Source organism: Clupea harengus, chromosome 7, assembly GCF_900700415.2.
Source record: "Clupea harengus chromosome 7, Ch_v2.0.2, whole genome shotgun sequence".
NCBI classification, from domain to species: Eukaryota; Metazoa; Chordata; class Actinopteri; order Clupeiformes; family Clupeidae; genus Clupea; species Clupea harengus.
This window is the reverse complement of record NC_045158.1, coordinates 13,727,961-13,751,072: the sequence shown is the minus strand read 5'-3', so window position 1 is coordinate 13,751,072 and position 23,112 is coordinate 13,727,961. Positions and strand designations below refer to the sequence as shown.

The 23,112-nt window shown below is 43.7% G+C and overlaps 1 protein-coding gene across 3 annotated transcripts in view; it reads left to right on the top strand.

The window, feature by feature from the left end:
• Positions 1-21,829, top strand: part of si:ch211-204c21.1 (disabled homolog 2) — a 30,759-nt gene extending 8,930 nt beyond the window's left edge. The window contains exons 2-15 of one of the 3 annotated variants that reach the window (XM_031570609.2): positions 1,642-1,894; positions 6,459-6,607; positions 6,925-7,023; positions 7,260-7,391; positions 9,116-9,199; positions 9,880-9,894; positions 9,993-10,037; positions 11,753-11,815; positions 13,305-14,000; positions 18,304-18,448; positions 18,601-19,122; positions 19,514-19,599; positions 19,923-20,028; positions 20,281-21,829. In XM_031570609.2, coding sequence (XP_031426469.1) covers positions 1,804-1,894; positions 6,459-6,607; positions 6,925-7,023; positions 7,260-7,391; positions 9,116-9,199; positions 9,880-9,894; positions 9,993-10,037; positions 11,753-11,815; positions 13,305-14,000; positions 18,304-18,448; positions 18,601-19,122; positions 19,514-19,599; positions 19,923-19,991 — 2,196 coding nt within the window. In that variant the 5' untranslated portion in view covers positions 1,642-1,803 and the 3' untranslated portion in view covers positions 19,992-20,028; positions 20,281-21,829. Of the gene's footprint in view, positions 1-1,641; positions 1,895-6,458; positions 6,608-6,924; positions 7,024-7,259; positions 7,392-9,115; positions 9,200-9,879; positions 9,904-9,992; positions 10,038-11,752; positions 11,816-13,304; positions 14,001-18,303; positions 18,449-18,600; positions 19,123-19,513; positions 19,600-19,922; positions 20,029-20,280 lie in introns of all 3 variants that reach the window. The other 2 variants (XM_031570608.2, XM_012828693.3) reach the window with 2 other exon arrangements.
• The last annotated feature ends 1,283 nt before the right edge of the window (positions 21,830-23,112 follow it).

The following is a 23,112-nucleotide window of genomic DNA, read 5'->3' as shown; positions in this document are numbered from 1 at the left end:
AGGCTGACAAATTCCAGCTCTTGGAAAAGTTTTGGCATGTGTACTGTGGAGCAAACATCCCAAATATTTGTCTTTGGGACATGCTCCAAGTTGCTTCACTTCCCCAGATTGAAAACAAACAAAGGGGAAAAAAATCAGATCACGGTGCTGGCTTCGCAGGCTTTACTGGTCTCACGGGGGCAGAACACATGCTTGAGGACAGCCTGTTTAAATGTTGGTACTGGACTGTACCTAAATCATCAGTAAACGAAGCTGGGTTCACTGCAAATCCTCAGTAAATGACGCGGGGTTCACTTCAAATCCTCAGTAAACGAAGCGGGGTTCACTTCAAATCATCAGTAAACGAAGCGGGGTTCACTTCAAATCATCAGTAAACAAAGCGGAGTTCACTTCAAAAGCCTGCCCACAATATCACAAGCACAAGCACGTCTTCCCATTGCTGTTATCGGCACAGCTGCTTTACAGGGCAAAAATATTGGTTTAGACACTTCAGATGTGAGCCACGCTTACCACACACACCCTAAATCCAGGCCAAAGTCCACCAGGCTTGTCCAGGCCATATGGATGTTGCAATACATGTCTACACGTCTGCATCGAAAATGTTTTGCGTAGCCCTTCACAATGCAGTCCACTTACTTGAAGCCTGGGCAGGATGTTTATACAGCTTCTGTTTTTAGCAGTGCCCCGTTTGATTCCTGTTAGCGCTGTTGACTCATTTGCCCCGTCCTGATGTAACATGGAGTGGGTTGGGAATATGGAAGTCCCAGCACAGAAAAATGGCAGTGATATATTAGAGTAATACGCCCATGCTCTTGTTTTGAAGGATTTCAGTGCTGGGAGAGATGTTATTTATTTATTTATTTATTTATTTATTTATTTAACGTGTAATTTGTACATATGTACATCAAAAGCCTTATCTTAATGTAGACAGATGTCGGTAAAGGCTTCTGTAGTCTCAACAACATGGCTGACATAACAGATAACAGAAGAGATATTCTCCTCTGACGTCTCAACGAGAGCCTTGACATTTAACCAGTTAAAAGCGTAATCACTGGAAATCAGAGATAGGGCCTTGAACAGGGTAAACATGCAAATGCCTCTGAAAGGCTGGGTTCTTTCTTAGCTTTAAGTATGAGGGGACATTAGGTGATGATGGCTATGTATTATTTACTGATGATGATGATGATGAAGTAGTGGCAAATTACACGGAATAGAGTGGGTGTATCTTTTTCCAATAATGTACATCAATCCTATCATGGCCCTTAAATGAATGTCTTTGCATTCTTAATCTGAACCTACTGTTTTGATGCGGTTTCTTTCTGTATTGATTTTCATTGTCAATTTGTTTCTTTTTCTCCCATTCTTCTTCTGCTTATTTCATCCATTTCATTTCTCTCAAACACACATCTTCCATTCTTGCATTCCTTTAATCCTACTTGTTTTTTTCTTTCTGCCTTCTTCCACCTACACTTTCTGTATTCTCTATTCATGGACTCTCTCCTTTTTTCTCTCTCTCTCTCTCTCTGGGTGTCACCACACTTCCCTCGCATCTCTCTATCTCTCCTCTCCTCTTCATTCTGTCCTCCTACCACTTTCCATCGTCATCTTGCTCTGTGGCCTCTCTCTCTCTCTTAACTGCAGGTGCCGTTGGGCTATGTATCGGTGCTGAGTGTGGCTGTGGAAGGCCATCAGTGAGCAGAGATTCCCTGGTCCTCCTCCTCTCTTCCTCCTCCTCCACCACCTCCTCCTCCTCCCTCCCAGTCCTCCTCATCCTGTGTCGCGTGAGGCTGGCCCCTGGTCGTCATGTCCGCTGACGTGGAGAGCAGCAGCGGCCCGTCCCCAACGGAGCAGCAGCCGCCCATCAAGACACCCTCCAAGAAGGAGAAGAAGAAGGGTGTGTGTGTGTGTGTGTGTGTGTGTGCGCGCGTGTGCAACTGTTATGTTTGTAGCAGAGAATGATCTGTGTGTGGCTACATGTTTGTGTGGTTACATGATTGTGTCTGTAGTCACCTAATGTGGCAGAGTTCTCGTGTGTGTGTGTGTGTGTGTGTGTGTGTGTGTGTGTGTGTGTGTGTGTGTGTGTGTGTGTGTGTGTGTGTGTGTGTGTGTGTGTGTGTGGCAATCCATGGGACTGTCCCTCGGCTCAGTGCAGAGGTATCAGGGAGCGTTTGGGCTGTTTGACACTGACGCCTATTTCAGTGCTGTAAGGAATTTCAGCGCAGCTGTAGTCATTGTCAGGAGAGCTTGAGCGTGGAGTCGTCGAGTCAGTGTGTCATTAGTGGGGAGGTGAACGTGGAGGGGCTGGGTGGAGGGGAGCAGAGCGAGGAGGTCCCGGCCGCACCGGGAGACGGGCCCAGAGTCCACGTCCCCAGCTATGCCGGGAAGCACCGCCACGCCACAAAAAAAGAAAAGGACCACATTGGAGCCGCATTAGACGTTTCCGCTAAGGAGAATTGAATTCAGATTTCCACCGTCGGTATATTACTCCAGATTCTTCCCCTTATCCACTGCAGTCCTTCACATGAAAGAACTCATTGTTTTAGTGCTCTGCATAGAAATGAACTTATTTGGGTTTTTTAGTTTTTTCTTCTTCATGAGGGAGAGAGTTAGAGAAAATGCTTCTCTCATCCATGTTTTGGGTGGGCGATTTGGTTTATTGATCAAATCTATTTCCAACATTCTTTGCCTGGGTTCAAAAGATCACTTAGCAGTTAGTGTAAATATTCATATGATTGGGATACTGTTGTTGGGCATTAGAGGAGGCTGTAAAATGTGTGCAACTGGGTCTATGGCACTTCTTTGGCATTTTCTCTTGTACGTACATTCCCCTTGGGAGGGTGCATATGAAAGTGCTTGTGTGTTTAACAGATGCACCAGTCAGCTAGTTGAATAGTGTGCGAAAAGAGCAGAGATGAGTGACTTTAATTGTGTGTGTGTGTGTGTGTGTGTGTGTGTGTGTGTGTGTGTGTGTGTGTGTGTGTGTGTGTGTGTGTGTGTGTGTGTGTGTGTGTGTGTGTGTGTGTGTGTGTGTGTGTGTGTGTGTGTGTGTGTGTGCGCACGCATACGCTGCTGTTCTACGTCCCATTTTGGCAAAGCCAACCTTTGTTATAGTCTAAAGGCGGCCTCCAGTACACCAAGGCTTTAATCAGAGGGCCATTTGGTGAGAGGAGAAAAATACAGTATGTCAGTTAAAACTACAGAGGGTCTACCTGGGGAAAGAGTCAAGAATTCTTTTTTCTTTTCTTTTTTTTGTCAGAACTGAGTAACTGCCTCTGAGGCACTCCAGAGTCCTGTAAAGAATTCAAATTAAGCACCGCTGGAGAAACAAAAATGAACACGGCTAGTAGAGAATGTTTTTCTTTCTCTTTTCGAGACGCAACTGTGGCCTGTTCCTGCTATTGAACGATTCCAGTAAGTGGCTGATGTGAGACAGAGCTTGTGTATGTCTTTGGGGCTGGGGTTGGGTGAGGTGGTTATGGGGGAGGTTGGAGATCTTGATGTATGAGCGCGGGTCATGCAGACGGCTCAAGCCAAAGATTTTCTTTTTCTTTCAACTTCGCGCTACGCCATTTGACGTCTGCCCGAAAGTAGGTCACACTCTCTCCCCCCTCGAACAGGCAGGGAAACGGGCCGTATCCAGCATTCAGGGGGCCTCCTTGACCCAATACTTCTCTGGATTTATTATGTTAAGCTGAGCCCAGCGCACAGTGGTATTGTTTGTCTTGCTGCGGCTCCCTCCGTACCAGCGCGCTGCCTCAGCGCTGGGATTCCATTACGGCTCTTTTGCTGTTTCCGCAGTGTCTTCCCAGCTGGGCCTGAGACACTCTGTTTATCATTCCCGCCTCTTGCTGGCACGGAAAAACAAAAGGTGCTGGCTCTCATGCATTCTCTGAGCCTAACTGAGTCTCTGCTGACAAAGTGCATCTGGGGTTGGCCGACCGCAAAGCTGTGGGGGGAAAAAGCCTGTGTGAGAATACGTGGTTATAGTCTTGTAGCCAGCATAGCACTAACAGAGGCTTTGCATTCTCACCGGACATGCCGTGCACATCAAGGCAACCACTGAACCTTGAAAAAAAGGGCTCGCTGTATGGGGTGCATGGGGTAACCGTACACTCTGTCCATATGTTTTATTAGCATTAACGTCTAGCTAATCTAAAGTTAATCTCGAAGGGCGTCTCCGGTTACTCTGTGGATAAGAATTAGTATCTCTAACCTTTATCACTGGAGGGTCATTTGCACCTGATTGGCTCTTTTAAGCGTCAGTGCTCAGTGTCACGGCACACCTCATATCATACGTTTCCCAGGGTGCTGAGACGGCCCCAGAATAAGGCCCTCCTAAAGTAGTCGAAAGGTCAGGGGTCAAGCTGTTAAGGACATGCAGTCAAAGCTTGGCACTGATTGGTTTATGATCCCGTTCCCGCAGAGGCCAACTCTATTTTAATAGTCCACACGCACAAATTGCCCTCTGATGGTCCAATTAGTTAAAAACAAGTCCAATATTTTTGCAGGCGGCAGAGTTCTGCCCTGAAAGTCACACACCGCCTCTCCCACATTCCAGGGCAGAAAACACAGACCAGACACTGTCCTCTGTTCCAGCAGTCAGAGACATTAACACTTCCTAACAAAGTCAGTTAATTTGGTCTCGGCTAAGGGTGTCCACACGTCATGGTTGTGTGAGACGCCTGTGCTGGTTTGGTGCCTCAGCCGTAGCTGTTTGTTTGTTTGTTTGTTTGTTTGTTTGTTTGTTCGTTCGTTGGGGAGGTAACGTGGAAAGGAGGGTGGATGGTTGTGGTGATGTGTGTTGAAGTGTCAGAGAGGTTGCAGTTGTCTGCTGGTGCTCAAAGGGAGTGAGGTGGGGGGGATTTGGGGGGGTCTTTTCGGACTTGTGCATGCTGGGAATGTAAATGGTGTCCCTCAGCCAGAGCAGGCCTGTAGCCCTGAGCTCCTGCCAGCCCCTCACCACCACCCTCACGTGTTCTCTTCTCCTCCTCCTTCATCCAGCCCAGGCCCAGGGGATCACAGGGCCCGTGTCCGTGCAGGGAGCCTTGCCACACGGTCAGCTGAGCATGGCTGCTGCCAGCCTCCTGGTGCCGAGTGTAGAATGACATAGAAGTGAGAGCCAGAATAGGAGAGAGAGAGACATAAGAGAGAGAGAATAAACACGGAGTGATCGAGGAAGAGATAGAGAAGGCAAAGAAAAAGGGTTAGAGAGAGAAAGAGGGGAAGAAAAATAAGTTTTGGAATAGATTAAGAGCAGGAGAGTTGAAGAAGGGCAATGGCTTGACTCCCAGCTACTTCAATCTGGGGCCTTAACGTTCATGAATGTTGATTCGCATGGGGGTGGAGTGGGTTCATTTTCTCTTGTGCGTCACTAAGAGTCCCCCCCCCCCCCCCCCCCCAAACTGCCGGATGGTGTAACTCCGTGACATTTTCAGTCATTGGCTAATTTCCCCCTGAACTGAACACCATGTGCTTGGAGTTGGGGGGGTGGGGTTAATATCCATGTAGATGAAGGGAGGTAAAGCCAGCCCTGCCTGCTCCATGGCAAGAGTTGGCCTCTTTTTTTTTTTTTTTTTTCTGAGACTCAAGCCTGTACTACTCTTCTCCATCATCCCTGGCTGTGTTTACGAGCTTCCCCTCAGAGGGGGTTCTGTTCATGATTTCTGGGATAAGTGTACTCCTATGTTCATTTGTGTGTGTGCGTGCCATGGTAGGTATGCACTTCAACACAAAAAACGGCAAGAACAGAGATGGTAATAGACTTGTGTTTTGGACTCAGTCAGGTTGCTTTTTTCCTCTGAAAAAAAGTCCAGCATCGAATACTCATCTCGGTTGTTGCTATAGAAACGAACAGGAGAGGCTGTGGTGCGGAACATTAAGTTTAACGGTCAGCCTCGGAATTTACACCTTCATGGCCACCCTGAATACTCAACTAACAGAACAGCTTTTCCAAGAGCCGGTCTGGACTGAAGCTTAGCCGTAAGAAGAATGCATTCAGCGTCAAAATGTAAAAAGAATGGGTTTAAATCCAGCTTTCCTGTTTCACCCAGTGGATTTCACTCGTCATATTCCACATATTTCCTGTTTATCCACCGTAATGGACAGTCTGTCATCCATGTTGGACTTCTTTCCGACAGTGTTTGAAATGGTGAATTCATCAAACATGTAGCAGTACATTGGGCTGACTGCCTTATGAGTCATAGGTAGTTTGGCAAATTCGAAGTAACTGGGATGTGGAAAGAGTTGTCCTGGCAATGTTTGTTATGTGTGTGGGATGTTTAATGTTGCGTGGTTGGAGGAAGACTGACAACTGCCAAGTGAAGTGTTCTTTTCAGAAACCTAGTGTTTGTGTTATTCATCTCTCTCTCTCTCTCTCTCTCTCTCTCGCTTCCTCCCTCTTTTTTTGACTTTCTTTCTCGTTCCCTCGCTCTTTCTCTCTCATGGCTCTGTTTCTCCAGGTGTAGCCAGCCCAGAGAAGACGGATGAGTACCTGCTCGCCAGGTTCAAAGGAGACGGCGTGCGGTACAAGGCCAAGCTGATTGGTGTGGACGATGTACCCGAAGCCAGGGGGGACAAAATGAGTCAGGACTCCATGATGAAACTGAAGGTAGGTCAAACGGGTATGACTGAGACTTCTGTGAGTACCTGTTTTGTGTAAGAGGACTAATGGTGTGGAACTAAAGTGAATAGATAGATTTGGTATGCTCATTACATGCTTAATTTCAATGTTTCTGTCTGCTGCCCTGTTCTCTGTTTTCCATGGAGTTTCGTGTCGCAAACAACACACTACTACTAGAATCCCACGTACTGGCATTTTCAAAGACAGATTAAATAAATATGGTCCCGGTTCCTTTGAATGCTATGGCACATGTATGTGTGAAGCGGAGAGTGATTTTTGTCTGTGTGCTCGTCTCCTGTGGACAGGGTAAGGCAGCGGCAGCCCGCTCCCAGGGCAAACACAAGCAGCGAGTGTGGGTCAACATCTCACTGTCGGGCATCACCATCACTGATGAGAAGACCGGGGTAAGGAAGCTCACCGCCTTCCTCTTTCTGCAGCATCACTTCTTTATATAGAGCCGAGTGTCACTTGTTGAAATGGACCAATGGCGTCATGCTGAGCGTGTGTGTGTGTGTGTGTGTGTGTGTGTGTGTGTGTGTGTGTGTGTGTGTGTGTGTGTGTGTGTGTGTGTGTGTGTGTGTGTGTGTGTGTGTGTGTGTGTGTGTGTGTGTGTGTGTGTGTGTGTGTGTGTCCTCCTCAGGCGGCTGTGCTGGAGCACGCGGTCAACAAGATCTCCTTCATCGCGCGGGACGTGACCGACAACCGGGCCTTTGGCTACGTGTGCGGCGCCGAAGGCCAGCATCAGTTCTTCGCCCTCAAAACGGCTCAGCAGGTTAGGATGCTGCTGCTGTTGGAGTGTTTGATATTTTTCAAGAACGCTAGGCAACTTGCACTTAGGGATGAGAATCGAGAACCGGTTCCTAGTGAACCGATTGTTTGGAATCGTCAGCCAAATTCTTTAACGGTTCTGCTATCGGTCCTTTGTGGCGTTGCGCATGCGCGAACTTTTTTAGTTTCTTCTTCAGACTGCAGCAAACATGGCAACTAGGCAGAAGCGTTCTAAAGTTTGGCTCTATTTCACACGACAAAAATGACACCTACGCCACTTGTAACCTGTGTAAAAAGTCTATTTCGTCGAAGGGAGGAAATACAACAAATATGAATAAGCATTTGAACACACAGCATGGAATTAAATTACAGGAATGTCATGTCTTCGATGCATGCAGCAGCTCAGCTAATGTCGGCGCTTCATCTCTTTCTGTCAAGGGGAACTCTTCAAAAGTGATCACAACCACTCACTGTGTGAAGCAATTTGCCTTTATTGTGTGTAGTCGATCAAGTTATCTTCTGTCCCTTCGTTTGAAGCATACATTTTAGCTCCGGCATTGGTCTCCCATTATTGATCATTTCACGTTTGGATTGAAAGTCCAGTTTTGAGAAATGTTTGATCGTAACGGTGTTAATTATCGGAGGGCGTGTGTTATCAGCAAACGTTCGCGTTTTCGTGTCAACCCATTATTAAACTGAGCATATCGTCTTTTAATCCATTATTAAACTTAGCATATAGCTACGCTAGCTTGGCTATAGAATCTTCCATTTTCAGCCCCCTACATTGAGGCAGAGGTAGTGTTTGCCTCCCCTCTTAATGTGGCTTTATGTCAGCTCAGCAAATTCAGCGATTTTGTTAGTGCCATTTGTTTCATTGTGTAAACCAGCTTTCACTATATAGATAATCTCCATTTCCATCCAATTTAGCTGATGACGTTCAGAGTCAGACCGGTTCAGAGGCTGGTAGTCTGTCTGGGTCACAGGCTACAGCTAGCACGTCATGTACACCTCTAGCCCATCCTTTCTTCGAGGCAGGGAAAAATAAAATTACCGAGGAGAGGATCAACGAATGTCACCGAGCAGTGACTAAGTTTGTGGTGAAAGGTTTGCACCCTTTTACTACGGTAGATGCCCCAGATTTTCGTTAGGTTAATTTCTAGGAACATGTTTAAATTAAACAGAATACATTTTATTTAAGTTATGTAAGTTTTATTTTAAGTTCAAGAGGAATATGTATAAATGTTTTTGGTTATTTAATTTTTTTTAATGTGTATATACATACTGTATATGGTGTGTGCAGCATTATAGAAAATTATATAAAAGAAAATGAATGTAAATAAACCCGTTTGTGCTCTTTTTTTCACCCCTTGCCCAATAAGAATCGATAAAAGAATCGATAAGGAATCGAATCGATAAGCAGGAATCGATAAGGCATCGGAATCGTTAAAATCTTATCAATTCTCATCCCTACAGTTGCACTCTTGTCATTTCCTGTCCAAAAAGAAGACATGAGTAAAATATCATGCAAGAACTGGCCATGTTGCTTCACCTGCTCATATTTCATTTGGTTTCATTAGTTTGCCGGCTCGACTGTAAATGTTGCCTATTTGTGAGGTTTTAAGTCTCTCTGTCCGTTTTCCCTTCTTTATTGACTGAATTGCCATGCCAGTGAATGCTCTCTGTGCCACTCCCTGACAAGCGCACTGATGGTTGCTGTGCTCCCTCCAGGCGGAACCTCTCGTTATTGACTTGAAGGACCTCTTCCAATTAATCTTCAATATGAAGAAAAAGGAAGCGGAAGGCTCAAAGAAGGTGAGTTATCTCAGTGAAAGCACAGCCAGAGTGAGAGAGGCCTCCTGCAGAGAGCTGTGGTGTGTGTGTGTGTGTGTGTGCACGCTGTGTACATGAGCAACTCCCAGCTACACATCACTAAAGTTCAACAAAACACCATTTTGTTTCAGTATTTAAAAAAGAAAAATTATATTGCTTTGTTGAAATGTTTGTGTGTGTTTGTCTGTGTCTGTAAATCTGTGTGAAAGACTGTATTTGTGTCTGGGCTGAATCCAAGTTCTTTGTTTCATGTGCACCTGATTAATGGGTGTGTCGGAGGCAACAGCTCTCATCAGGTTAGGTTAATTATCATTTAGAACGCCCTCCCCCCTCACCAGGCCCTGGATGAGATCCCTCTCCGGGGTGGTTATTTGCTGGGCTTGTAATGCACTGTAATTAGATCTTATAAACACTGTCACCAGAGGTGAGCCGACTCAGCTGGGCTCCAGTGTCTGTTGATGTGCCATTATGTCAAACACACACAAACATACACTCCTTAATTCCGAGTATAGCTCTACTAGCGTCACACCACTTCCCATGAAACCGAGACGTAGTGTGTGTTTTGTTGTTTCAGTGATCCAGGTGAAACAGCTCACTCAGGATCTCAACCTCCATAATCAAAATGTTTCATGTTTTAATATTTTGTTTTCTTTCATTTACAGGATGAAACAAATAAGGTAGTGGAGGTTTGTATAAATCCTGTGTTCAAAAAATAAATACATCATTAGTCTGTAGACATTAAATGTGTGTGTATTAAACCTTGTGTCTTTCTCAGAATGGCACTGAATCAACTAATGGCAACCAAGGTGACAAATTGAAGGTAGGTCTCTCACTGCTCACACTGTATGTATGAGAGAACATCATAATGTGTAGAAGCGCTATGCTGTGTGTATAAGTGACAACTTCAACAAACCAGAAAAAGAAACATTAGTAATGTATGATGAACATAGTTTTTCTCTACCGTTTGTGCAACTGTGTATCAGCAGTCTCTGCTCCACACCATTGAGATTTAGTACTGTGAAAGTCTAGTGATGGAGATCAGTCTTTATCGGCCTCAGTCTCCGGTCACGTCGTGTTACACAATGCAGGTGGATGGACAGAATGTTCCAAACTGCCAACTTCCAAAGCTCTCAGTGTCAGTGATTCAAGATTTGTGACACCACCTTCAAGTCAGGTGGCACTGCAAACACTGTGTTCCCACGTGTCCCCTCACCAACACAGTTTCGATGTGTTGTTGCCCTTTGGGTTCAGCTGTGGAGGGATCTTCAGCACTGGTTATGTTGAGCCCTATAGTGCCCTCTGGTGTTGGGTGGTGAGTTTTGCATTTGAGGTTATTTGCCAAATGCTTAGTGTTACAGTTTTTTACAACTGCTTAAACACATTTTCTGATAAATAAAAAAAAACTCTACACACAATTCAGATAATTGCACACACAAAATGCAGAACACCCCATATCTCAAAATTAAACACCATTCAAAACTCAATAATCCATTTTCAAAATCAAATTTTTGCATCAAAAGGCAAGCACAGCTATGTATTTGGTTAGACTTTTTGGATCACTAAATAGACTAGTATATTTAGTAATATAACTAGTGTGATAAATCTAAAACACTCTTGTGAAAATGGTTACAATAGACTGAATGTACAAAATACACAAATACAGTACAGTACAGTAAAAATGTACAGGATACAGGAAATACAAAATAATATCATTAAATAAAGTTCATGTTGGCAAAGGACTTTTTAGACTTCATTACCAAAACAGTATTTCAAAGTTTTCAGTAAAGAAAAAAAATCATATACAATATTGTGTAGTATTTAAGTTATTTTTTTTTTTTTGACATGAATGTGAGCATACCCAGCCTCCTATTTGGGTATTGCCACAGCAACACATCGGCTCTGTCTTGCAAAAAGGGTTTTATGTAATTGAAAAATTGAAAGGGCTAAGAATGATCTCATAGTTTTGCAGATTTCGTGTGGGGTTTTGCCCTTTTGAGTGTTTTTAGAAACTGTGTGTGTAGGCAGTTAAATTATCACAACATATGTGTGTGTGTGTGTGTGTGTGTAGGAGGACCATGTCCATGGGGTAGATTTGGGGCCCCGTTGGTTGCGACCCACAGTGATTTTGGCCCCTGCTGTGTCCGCAACTCCACCCCACCCCCACCCTGAGAGTTAAGGAATTAGGTTAGCAGACAGGAAGTGCGCGAGACGAGCCACATACCGTCTGCAGACTACGGCCATGTCACCGCTCAGAGCACTACAGCCAAGCCCCCCGCGGACTCTGTCCTACTGCTGGACACCAGCATAGAGGCACAGGGCTCTCTCTCTCTCTGTCTCTCTCTTGTCTCTCTCTCTGTCTCCCGGTGTCAGATGGAAAACAGGGAGAATACAGAATATGTGATCACAAAACTCATTAGAAACACATCCCATCCCATTATTCTTTTGAGGGTCTATAGGGGTTAGAAACGCTTAAAAAATAATTATACTTACAAGTTTTGTTCTCTCTCTCTCTCTCTCTCTCTCTCTCTCTCTCAGGGCATGGAACAACTGGACTTGTTTGGAGACATGTCGACCCCACCAGATTTGCATTCTCCTTCGGTGAGTCCTACAACAAAGTATAAGCGCACGCAGAGTCTGAAAACATACTCAAACATAACTCTCTGCAGTCTGTTTATGCTAGTCTGATCCAGATTAATGTGCGTTCCACAACTGGTCTCAGCTCAGGTCAGCGTGACAAAACACTACTGCTGTTTTAGTGTCCTTATCTGACCCATAACATTCTGAGATCTGCGTGGCAGTGTGATATTAATGCTTCGGCTAACCAGGGTCACGCTAAACCGACCACTGCAGCTAACATGCTGCTGATGGAACCAGAGAGACGGTTGTACGTATGGCGGGGGGGGAGCGGTTTGACGTCAGCGCAGGGAAGTCTGTTAAAGCGAGCGGTCCTTGCCAGTATGTGAGCAGATGTCTCCGTGTGTGTGTGTTTGTTTGTGTGTGTGTTTGTGTGTGTGTGTGTGTGTGTGCCTGGGCGCTTGTTGTGTCTGCTCCCGAGCCAAAGCCATCCAGTTCAGGCCCGGCTCAAGGAAATGAGGTCTAAGGGAGTAACGGAGTTGGGCGTATGCCAACAAACAAAAACCGTCTGTGTTGTTTCTGTGAGGCAACATTCAGCAGAGGCTGGTGGCTGAAACTTTCTAGTCTAATAAGGACTGATGCTTAAGAGGTATTGCAGAGGCACTGTGCCTCAGAATATCCTGTTTTCCACTCACTGACATGGAAAAAATAGCATTTCAAAACAGGCTCTGTTGCCTTATGCTTGAATTACCTTGTAAAGGATTTTGCCTGCACTCATACCGTATTTTGTAATATCGCAAAAGGATGAAGTTAAAATGAATAATGTAATCATTGTCAATATTTGTATTGTGCTGATTTTGTTTTTGTCCATATCCAGTGAGCCAAGTTCTTCATCAAAACCACAATGTACAGCATTGTTTGTAAATGGATAGATGTCTAATTTTGTCGTGTTGAAATGGTTTTGAAATAATGTTATTCTACCTTTCCCCTGCTGAGCAATTACGTCCAGGTAAACTAACTGACAAACAAGTGCAATCATCCATCAGTGCGTGTACTGTGGGCAAATCATCTGTTCAAAACAAAGCCATGACTGCATACTGTATTTGGACTGCTGTGGACCCATCACTCATTAGCACACTACATGTGTCACGCTAACGACATAATATTCACAGGGGCTTTGTGATATCATTGCATGGAACATACCATTACTTGGCATCATAGTAAGTCAGTAGGGGGAGGGAGAGAATCCAACTAATTTTTATTTCACTTTTTCCTCATCCTTGATTCCCTTCCTTCCTCTCTTTGTTGTTTTTCCTTTCTCGCTGCTTCCTTCTTTTCACCATTTAACTGTCTTTTTTCTCTCTGCCTTATTTCTGTTGTACTTGCTTTTCTCCTTCACTCCCCATGCACGCTCTCATTCTTTAACAACCCTCTTCCCTCTTCATTCATCCCTTTCTTCTCTCTCTCTCTCTCTCTCTCTCCTCCATCTGTCTCTCACTCTTACCCACTGCAGGAACCCCAGGACATCCTACTGATGGATCTGTCCACTGAGATCGACAGCAACCAGAACTGCGTGAAGGGCAACCCCTTCACCGCCTCCTCCTCTTCCTCTGTCCTCAGGCCCCAGCCCAGCCTCTCGCCTGAGAACCCCTTCTCCTCGCAGCTCAGCTTCTTCCCCACCCCCAGCCCGGACCCCTTCAGCGACGACCCCTTCTCCAAGAACGGCGAGCGTGCCGTCTCCTCATCCTCCTCCTCCTCTTCGTCGTCCTCCTCCTCCTCCGCCGCCCTGCGCCCCTCCAGCCACGAGAGCCCCTCATCAGTTGCCTTCTTCAATGGCACCGGCGGTAAGAACGGCGACTCGGACTACCTGGCCCAGCAGTTCGACCAGATCTCCAACCGGACGGCCGTTCAGGCCCTGAGCAACGGGCAATGGCCACTGGACGCCAGGGCGGGGACGGAGGCTGGTGCCTGGACCCCCACGGCAAGCGCCCCGGTCCCCATCCCCGTGCCGGTGCAGGAGCAGAACGGCCACCACGGGAAGGCCGTCCCTAACCCCTTCCTGGAGGCGGCCGACAGAGGTCTGCCCATGCAGAACGGAGTCAATGCCGAGCCCACCGCCGCCGCCTTCACCGCCCAGGCCAAGGACTCGGTCATCATCAGCCCTCCTCCGTTGAATGCCAAGGGCGGGCGGGGGAGGAGGAGTGTGAAGGTGAGTTAGAGAGAGAGAGAAAGGAACCGTGAGCGTATCTGAGTCTCTGCAGTTCAGAGCCATGTGTGTTCTATGCAGAGGTGTAAAAAGTACTGAAATGTTGTACTCAAGTAAAAGTACAATTACTTTGATGAAATTTTACTTAAGTACAAGTAAAATTACCCATCTAAAAATCTACTCAAGTAAAAGTAAAAAGTAGTTCATTTAAAATGTACTTTAAGTAAAAGTTACTTAGTTACTTTCAACAACTTGATGGGGGCCGCTCCTATATAGTGCAAAAAAGGACAAGGGGTCATAAATCCAATACAAAAACTAGTTATTTTTTATTAAAGGAGAATCTTTAGAAATATAAGTCAGTGTTTCCCCTAGGTTTACAGCTTTGGGGGGGGGGGGCTGCGGCACGGTGCACGCTTAAAGGAATCATGGTGTTCATGTGTTTCTTTTAATGACAGCAGTCAATATAACAACTAAACATCGGAACATGTCTTTTTATGACAATTATCCACAAAGTGTGCAGCTTTTGTTGCTGCAGTGGTGTATCTTTCTGGGCTTCTGGAAGAAAATTTTTTAAGATATTTGCGGCCTAAAATTCCTGATTTCGCAGGAGCTTTTCCAAAAAGTTGCGATGAAAGTTTTTATTTTTAGGTTTTTGTTGCAATGAAATTGGCGAAACAAGTGAAAGTTGCGATAAAAAGTTATGAATTGTCCTCTTTGTAATTATAATTGAGTTATTTGTTGAAAAATAATTGATTATTAAACAAACATTAATTCATCAAGAACAAAACGATTGAGAACTGGTCCTCTTAATAACCTCACCAATATGCCAAACAAAAGATTACCAGGACTACAAAAATGTAGCAAAATAGGCTTTACTTATCCACAACAAAGTGCACATGTTGGCATTACAAAAGGACCAGTACGACTGAATAAGATGTTATGAATGTCTCAGCCTTCATATGACGAAAAAAATAAAAAAAAACAGCCTGTGTCACTATGATCTGTCTCGTCATCTGACGTCCTGCCTGTGTTTCTGCCGTTCTCATTGCTTATCAATCTGTTTTGCTATCCTTGTTTATTTATTTTATCCGTATAGGTGTTGATGTTCAATTTCATATATTAATTTAAAGTCGTCCAATTTCAAGTCATCCATTCTTCAACACTAGCTGCTACCTTGTCTTCAAACAGAAAGTAACGTTAAATCTCCATGGCAACAGGTCTTGAGGGTTTGGCAAATAATCGGATTTATTGCTTCCTTCATTATTCACAGCAAAATAAATAATTTTCGTTACATTTCATAGATTTATTAGCAGACTCTATGTAAAAAGGGCCACGCACAACTCACGGAAAAAGATAAAAAATGGAAGCCAGATCTATTTCTGAATTTTCGGTGCGGACATTCTGTACGTACGTTCTGTTTCCACGTCTGTTGTAGCCATTCTCATTGGGCCTCATTGTCGACCCTACCGAGGAAAAGATCTCTGCCGGATTCATGAACGCCTGGATATTAGTTTTTTAAAGCTTAAAAGTGTCCGTAGCTGTGCACTGGTTCTTAAGCCCAATTCTGTCCGCTGGTGGGAGCGTGCTCACCTGTGTGTGCGCGCACGTGTCTGTGTGTTTGTGCGCATCGCGGCGGAACTCTGCCATGCGCGATACAGAGAGCAGAGAATTGTAAACGCGCGACCATGTAGAGACAGAAATTACATGCCGTCGTGTAAATAAGATAAATAACATAAGGCTATTTATTTTGTTTAATAAAAGAACAAGCTATAGACCTGTTCTATAGGAAAGGTAACCTTAAATTACTTCCGTTGTGATTTGGCGCTTTATAGAAAATAAAATTGAACAAAATTAACTTGACCTTCCAGGGGGGGCGGGGGGTGCCGTTGGGGGGGCGGGGCGCCCCCCTAATATAACGGTAGGGGAAACACTGTAAGTGCAATGACATTAAACATGTCAAACATTAAACATGTCAACACAACATTTAAGAACTTTTGGGAGGACATGTCAAGACATGACAGCTAAAATAAAAAGTTAAAATACCGCTGCCCCACTTAAACTTTGGTTACTTTACTTGTGTCCACCTTTAGAGCATTAGTCTACAAACTTCTTGTTGAGTTTGAGCAGCAGCTGATTTTCAAGATGAGTAGAGTTCATCCGGGCTAGCTTTGCATTGAACAGCAATCCAGCACAGCTGAAGAGTCGCTCGCACGCGGCCGAGGCAGGTAGGCCAGTATTGAGTTTCAGGGACAGTTTTTTGATATTCTGAAAGGCGTTCAGCAGATCCATATTGACTGAGACACAGGCTAGGTACCCTTCTAACTCCCCTGTACCTTCTGGACTTCATTGAGGAAAATAAATCATCTTCATCTGATGAATGTTGTCCAACTTGCTCCAGCCTCCAACATCCGGTCAAGGTGTTGTCTGACATAGACTAGACCTGTAGAATGACAAACAACATTTCTGACAATTAAGTATTGAGCTGCCATCAAGATTCAAGAGTGCATCATAACACAGAAATAGCTATAAATAGCTACTTGAGATGACAGACCTACAGTATACATAATTATAGCATTATTTTCTATTTCTACATGCATCACAATTCATAATCCTCAATTCTTGCTAACCGGGACCCCTTAGCATGAACATGAAAGACGTGCACGTTGCAAAGCCACCACTTATCGTTATCAATATCTGACTAAACATCGTGATAAATTGCAGATAACGACATACACATTGACTTGTCCAACTGTCTGAAAACGATGGTGTGCGCATTCACATTGTTCTGTTTCAAGGCATGGGAGGCAGCCAAATGATTAGCCTAATATCAGTTTATGTGGTGTATTTCATTGCTGATGACTGATCTGCAGTTTTTAACACAATATGAGAGACTGAACATAATAATTCTATGACCTGAAACGAATGGAAGACAGGAATGGTATTATTAGTCTATTGGATGACCGCTGTCGACGTTAGCATACTCAGGTCGGTTGCAAGTGCTAGCCAAAATTAGGCTACTACCTACTAGTGCCATGAAACGCATATTTTGCTTAATGGAGCAAAGCTAACTAAATGACAAAAACGCTGTCTGAACTACTAATGGAAAGGGACAAATAGTGTACTTACCAACACATGCTTGCGCAGATTTGAAGATGAATTTGTATAAGCAGAAAATTCTGACTGACGGATTAGGCACAGTTTACACAGCATATAGCTGTTGCCTCTTTTACGTTGGAAGGCAAACTGCTTGCTGAGATGTGGCCACGGGTTTTCTTCATCTTCTTTAATTTCAACTGGCGGAAAGTTCGGTGCTTCAGCTTGTTGGTGGTCCGCAGCTTGTTGGTAGTCCGCACTATCATCTTCCTCCATATCTATCTCTCGTGACTCGGCACCGTACTGGTGCCTTGCATCGACTCCATCATCCACTCTATGCAGCATCCACCACTGCAGTGAGCATTGTGGTGCGCGATTCCTGCCTTGAACTATGTTTTTTTTTTTTACTCAGTAACGGATGTAATTTCCAATGTAGCGAAGTACAATACTTCAGTCAAAATCTACTTAAGTAAAAGTAAAATTACCGATTTAAAAAACTACTTAAAAATTACAAAGTACACAAAAAAACTACTCAATTACAGTAACGTGAGTAAAAGTAATTCGTTACTTTACACCTCTGGTTCTATGTATATACAGCAGCAGTTTGTAAACCCTGCCTAGTTTAAGCTGGATGACTGTTCTCTTAGTTGCTTTGAAAGAGCTTCTCTAAATATGTTGAGAATGTATGTATGGACTTTTTCAATTTTTATTTTATTTTTAATTTTAATTTTTTTCCTATCCCCATCTCCCCCCTCCTTACTGGACTGAGCTACCTATGACAAAAGAATACCACCAACATTGTTGTGTGGCAATAAAGTTTGTATCTATCTATCTATGAAATTTTAGTATGAAATGAGTGCATTATTGAAGTCTGCTGAAGTGAAGTTGACCTTCATCTTTGGTCAGTGTCCCCTAACATTCTTCCTTTTGAAATCACTGTGCTCCGTCATGCTTTTGCTAATGCATTTTGTCTTTCACTTTACTGCTTCAGTGATTTATCTCCCAAAGGTAAGGCTTGGTTTGACAGGAGCTCTGCTCGACTGCTTCACTGCCCTAGCTCTCTCTCTCACTCTATCAGGAAAATAATGTAATTCAATTCTTCTTTGAAATTTTAAGAATATGCTAGCTGTGACAACTCCAGTATTTTATATCCATCCTTTAATCTTCATATATATATAATTTTTTTTGTTTTTGTTGTTTGTTTCATGGACAGTCTCCTACAAATGAAAAATCTGGTACAGACCCATTTACATCGCCCAGTCACACAGAGACACCATCTCCGCCTCAGCCAGAAATGATCCCTGCTAATCTCTTCATTAAGAGTCCAGTGAGCACCTCGGATACTATGGCTGCTCTCGGTAAGACACCATAAGGACCCCACTGAAATTACAAAAGTCTTAAGAGTTGTAACTTCATTGAAACCAGTGCAAAGCCAATAGGTTGATCTCGTAATGTTTATATGACTGTGGCAAAACCTTGATTTTTGTTTGTCTTGTTTTCTCCTTCACAGGAGGGTTGACTCTGGGTCCTCCTCCAGCTCCAGCCCCTAGCTCAGCTCCCTGGAGCCAGCCTCTATCCTCCATCTTCCCGCCTGCCATCTCCACTGTCTCCCAGCTGCCCAACAGCCCTTTCAGCCAGCCTGCCGCCTTCCCCGCTGCACTTGCACCCACCTGGGGGCCCGCCCCGGCAGCCTTTGGCTTGGCCTTCCCCCCTGCAAGCAGCCCTCCATCCTGGGTTCAGCCTAACCCCCCTGTCTCCAATGGGACTTGGGCCCAGCCTGCCCCAGTGGTGAACCCATTCCAGGCCTGCGTGTTCCCCATGCCTTCCTTGGGTCTAGGGGGACTGGGTGGGGGGCAGCCCGCCTCCAGCCCCCCGCCCCCTGAGGTGCCCCCGCGGGCAGCACCCAAGGTGGAGAGCGATGCCTTCCTGGACCTGGACCCTCTTGGGGACAAGAGCATCAGAGATGTGGCCGTGAAGGACATGTTCAAGGACTTCCAGATGGCCAAGCCTCCAGCGGTTCCTGCTAGGAAGGGTAAGGGGCAGCTGTTAAGCTCAATACTTCTGCTGCAGAATGGGCCAGTATCAGGTGCCCTCACAACACCCTGACTGTAACATTGATGAGAGAGCACTAACCTTTCTTGTAATTAATTAGTTAATTTATTCTTAAATTAAATTGTTAACTTTAATGTAGTCGCTTTAATTGTTGTAAATGTTAATTAATTATGTACATTATGAAGTTGCGCAATTTTTTCCCCCCACTAAATTAAACACAAATTCTTTATTTTAATCCTGTTCTAAACTGACTGAAATTCCAGAAGTTTTAGGTCAATTCCAAAACACCTTGAACCAGTATGTTTCACAAGAACACTTTGTTGAATCTGATGTGACAGAATCTTTCATTTGATTTCTTCATTCTTTGACAGAACCAGTGAAACCCCAGACTATAGGTCAGGCCCCTTTTGACAACCCCTTTGGAGCTGGTGTCTTTGGATCATCTGCACCCATGACTGTGAGTACAGAACCGTTCTCTCTCTCTCTCTCTCTCTCTCTCTCTGTATATGTACATTTTTATGTTTTATAACATTATGGTTCAGTGTTGCCACATCACAATAACTGTTGAAAAACCAAAGAAATCTTAATGCATGTAATTTGGTTTGTAAATCTATAGTAGATATTTAGAGAAGGGAATTAATCCAAGGCAGAAAAAAAAAATCAAAACAGTGCGATTCGGCAAGCTTACCAGTCCACAGAGGAATGTCGAATGCCATGCTTATGGCTCACTGGGTTTCCCCATCTCCTAGTGAGTAATATCTTCCCCTCTGATATTGGTAGAGTGCACCTGCCATCAAGTCTGGAGGGCCAGACCCTTTTAGAGACCCATTCGGAAACCCTTTTGCATGACCAGCACCTGCACTCAGGTCAACTGAGTCCAATTACTGTAAGTATAGTCAGGGAACTGTCCTTAAGCCTAGCATGTGTAGATATAGCATACATGTACATCGGCGCACTGCATCAATACAATTACATACATCTCTTGCTCATCTGCTGCTGCTGCTGCTGCAACATTTAATGGAATATGTTTTTCTTTAGCATGGTCCTAGTCTTCCTTACACATGCATGCAGAAAGCCTTCATGGCTCGTTACAGAAGTGTTGACAGTGCTGGTATTTTTATGTCTATGGTTCCTGTAGGTGCCCTCTGGAGGTCCAGTGTTCACCCACGACATGCACCCCTGCCTCAAGGCAGGTTTTTGATGTCCACAACACTGCCCCCCCCCCCCCCCCCCCACACACACACACTCCTCCTCCTTCCCTGCACCCAACACATCCCCCACGCCCCCACCCTGTGTGGCTCCCCTCGGCAGTGGCTTCAGCATGCATTCACAAAGAGCTGGGGGACTTGCACAGTGCCTGGGGAGAGTGCAGCCAAAAGAGCTCCGGTAAACTGCTTTAAATTCCTGACTTGAGACTGGACAACAAAAAAAGAGAAGCGCAGGACCTGAGACCGTGATCGCTATCAAAGGAACTTTTCGGGTATGGAATTCAACTGCCACTAGCCATAGAATGAAGCACAAACCCAAGATGGGGATGGGAGAATCTTTGTTCACAAGAGCAGAAAAAAAAAAAAAAAAAACTTGTGTAAAATCATGTTCCAGTATTCAATGTATTTGTTTTTTTTTTCTTTTTTCTAAAATAACTTTTGAAATGCAGTATTATTTGTACTTGTTTTCTCAGCAAGTCTTCTATCAATGACGTGTATCTCTAGCTTAAGCCTTTGAGTGATTCCTGAAATTTCTTGAGTAACATCGCAAATCTGTGTCTGTGCGTGTCTGCGTGAGGAACACCATGACAACACAATACAAGGCGCATACTTATGTTTACCCAGGTGCTCATGGTTTCAAAGAGTGGAAGGGCCTGGTGTTATCACTCCTATGGAGATGGCGATTGGCGTGAGCAAGGGCCGTCTACATCAGCCTTGTGAGCCTCTCTTGCCTCAGCACCTCCGCATCATTCACAATCTTATTTGACCACACTCATTTGACACACTCACTTATTTGACATCACATCAATCAGTGGTGTCACAGAGTGGGAATCTTAAGTCTTAAGTCTTAAGTAATCCCACTCGCTGTATTCCATATATATATATATATATATATATATATATATATATAAATATAAACTAAATTATAGTTTATAAATATATATATATATATATATATATATACTGTAGAGATAATCTGTTGGTCTCAAAGAGATTGGTTCATTGAGAGCAGAGGCAGGCTGGACATGTATCTCTCTTGTGCCACCATGTTGCATATTTTCCATTGTAAAGAGGTGTGTAAGAGCGAGAGGGAGCAGTGGTCACCGTGGTGTTGCATACGAAAAAAAGAAAAGTAGAAAATGAATGCCTTGACTGACAAATGAAGTAGTATCTCACAGTTAATTTTGTAAGTGAAGATGTTTTTATGCTTGTGTGTGTCAGAGTGTGTGTGTGTGTGTGTGTGTGTGTGTGTGTGTGTGTGTGTGTGTATATATTATATATATATATATAAATATATATATAAATATATATTTACTCTGTTGTGCACTACCATTTATTTTGGATGCTGTGTAACTGAAGAGAATCAAGTCCTATAGTCCTTGCAATAAACTGGAATTGTAGTTAGTTGAATGGACTATGAATTTGACCTTTTTGATCTGTAATGGATTTCATTAAATGTATTATTCGCTTTGCCTTCAACAGTGGAGCACTCTATGGCTTTGGTGAAAAGTAATTTGTATCCCCTCCCATTGCTTTAGTTTACATAAGATGAGCATTTTTACTAGTATGAAACTGATTACCATCAAGATTTTGTAGACAGCTGTTTTACTTCAACAGTGACATCTGCTGGACAGTATAGTAACTACTAGCATTGTACGTCGCATCATCAGGAGACATCACCGTAGCAACTAGTGTTTTGCACTGCATCAAAATGGGTCAGCACTAACATTATTAATTAATTATTAATAATAATACTTTATTTTTACATAGCGCTTTTCTAGATACTCAAAGACGCTTTACATAGGGTGAAGACAAACAAACAAAACAAAAAATAGAAAGAGGATCAAACAAAACAAACAAACAGATTAGCATACAGCATTGTATCTAGCAGAATTGTAGCTACTGTTACCACAACTACAACTAATAGGAACTGATATGTCAGCTTTGGCAGATATTAACACTTAAATGTACAGCCCACGATTCTGCCAAAAGGTTGACGAAATTTGAGCTCAACAGCCAAACAAATGACACCCCTACTTTCAGTGTAGGGATGCATTCCTTTTTTTGAGCGCACACAAAGTGAACAGACAGTTAGGAGCAATTCTCTGAATGTAACAAAAAAGATTCAAATCGCGGACCACACCTTTTAATATTAAATCATTTTAGGGCTTGTTTCTTGTTGAGCAGTTATGAATGGAAATGCAGTGTAACACATCAACAGGTATTTAATTCAGACACAGACAGCTAACTGTTAGCTGCTAACGCCATGTTTCAGAGTTCACTGTTTAGGGACTCTACATTTTATCCAACTCGTCTAAAGTCTAGGGTTGGATGGTAGTTGCAGATTAACTAATAAGTATGATTCAGGTCATCTTTGGGAAATAAATGTGCTGAGAAACCGAAGAGAAAATCAGTAACTTGATAGCCTGCAGGGATATATGTCAAATATAATTTAGGAACCCTCACACAAACAGGAAATACCACCCAGTATCTGAATGTAAATGAAACTATGGTTACTGCAAACCCTTCAATTCAAGGCATTTGCATACTTTTTCGAGGTGCATTTAAAGTATGAAAACAGTATACTGACTTATATTTAAGTGTTGTTGAAATATATTTAAGTGCAACTTGGGTGTGTTATTTTGGAACATGTATATGTATAGTTTAAATATTCTGTTAGATGAACTACACATATCAGTGCATCAGAACTATTCATTTTGAACTATACTGCATCTCCAGTATATTATGGTATGTTGTTATAA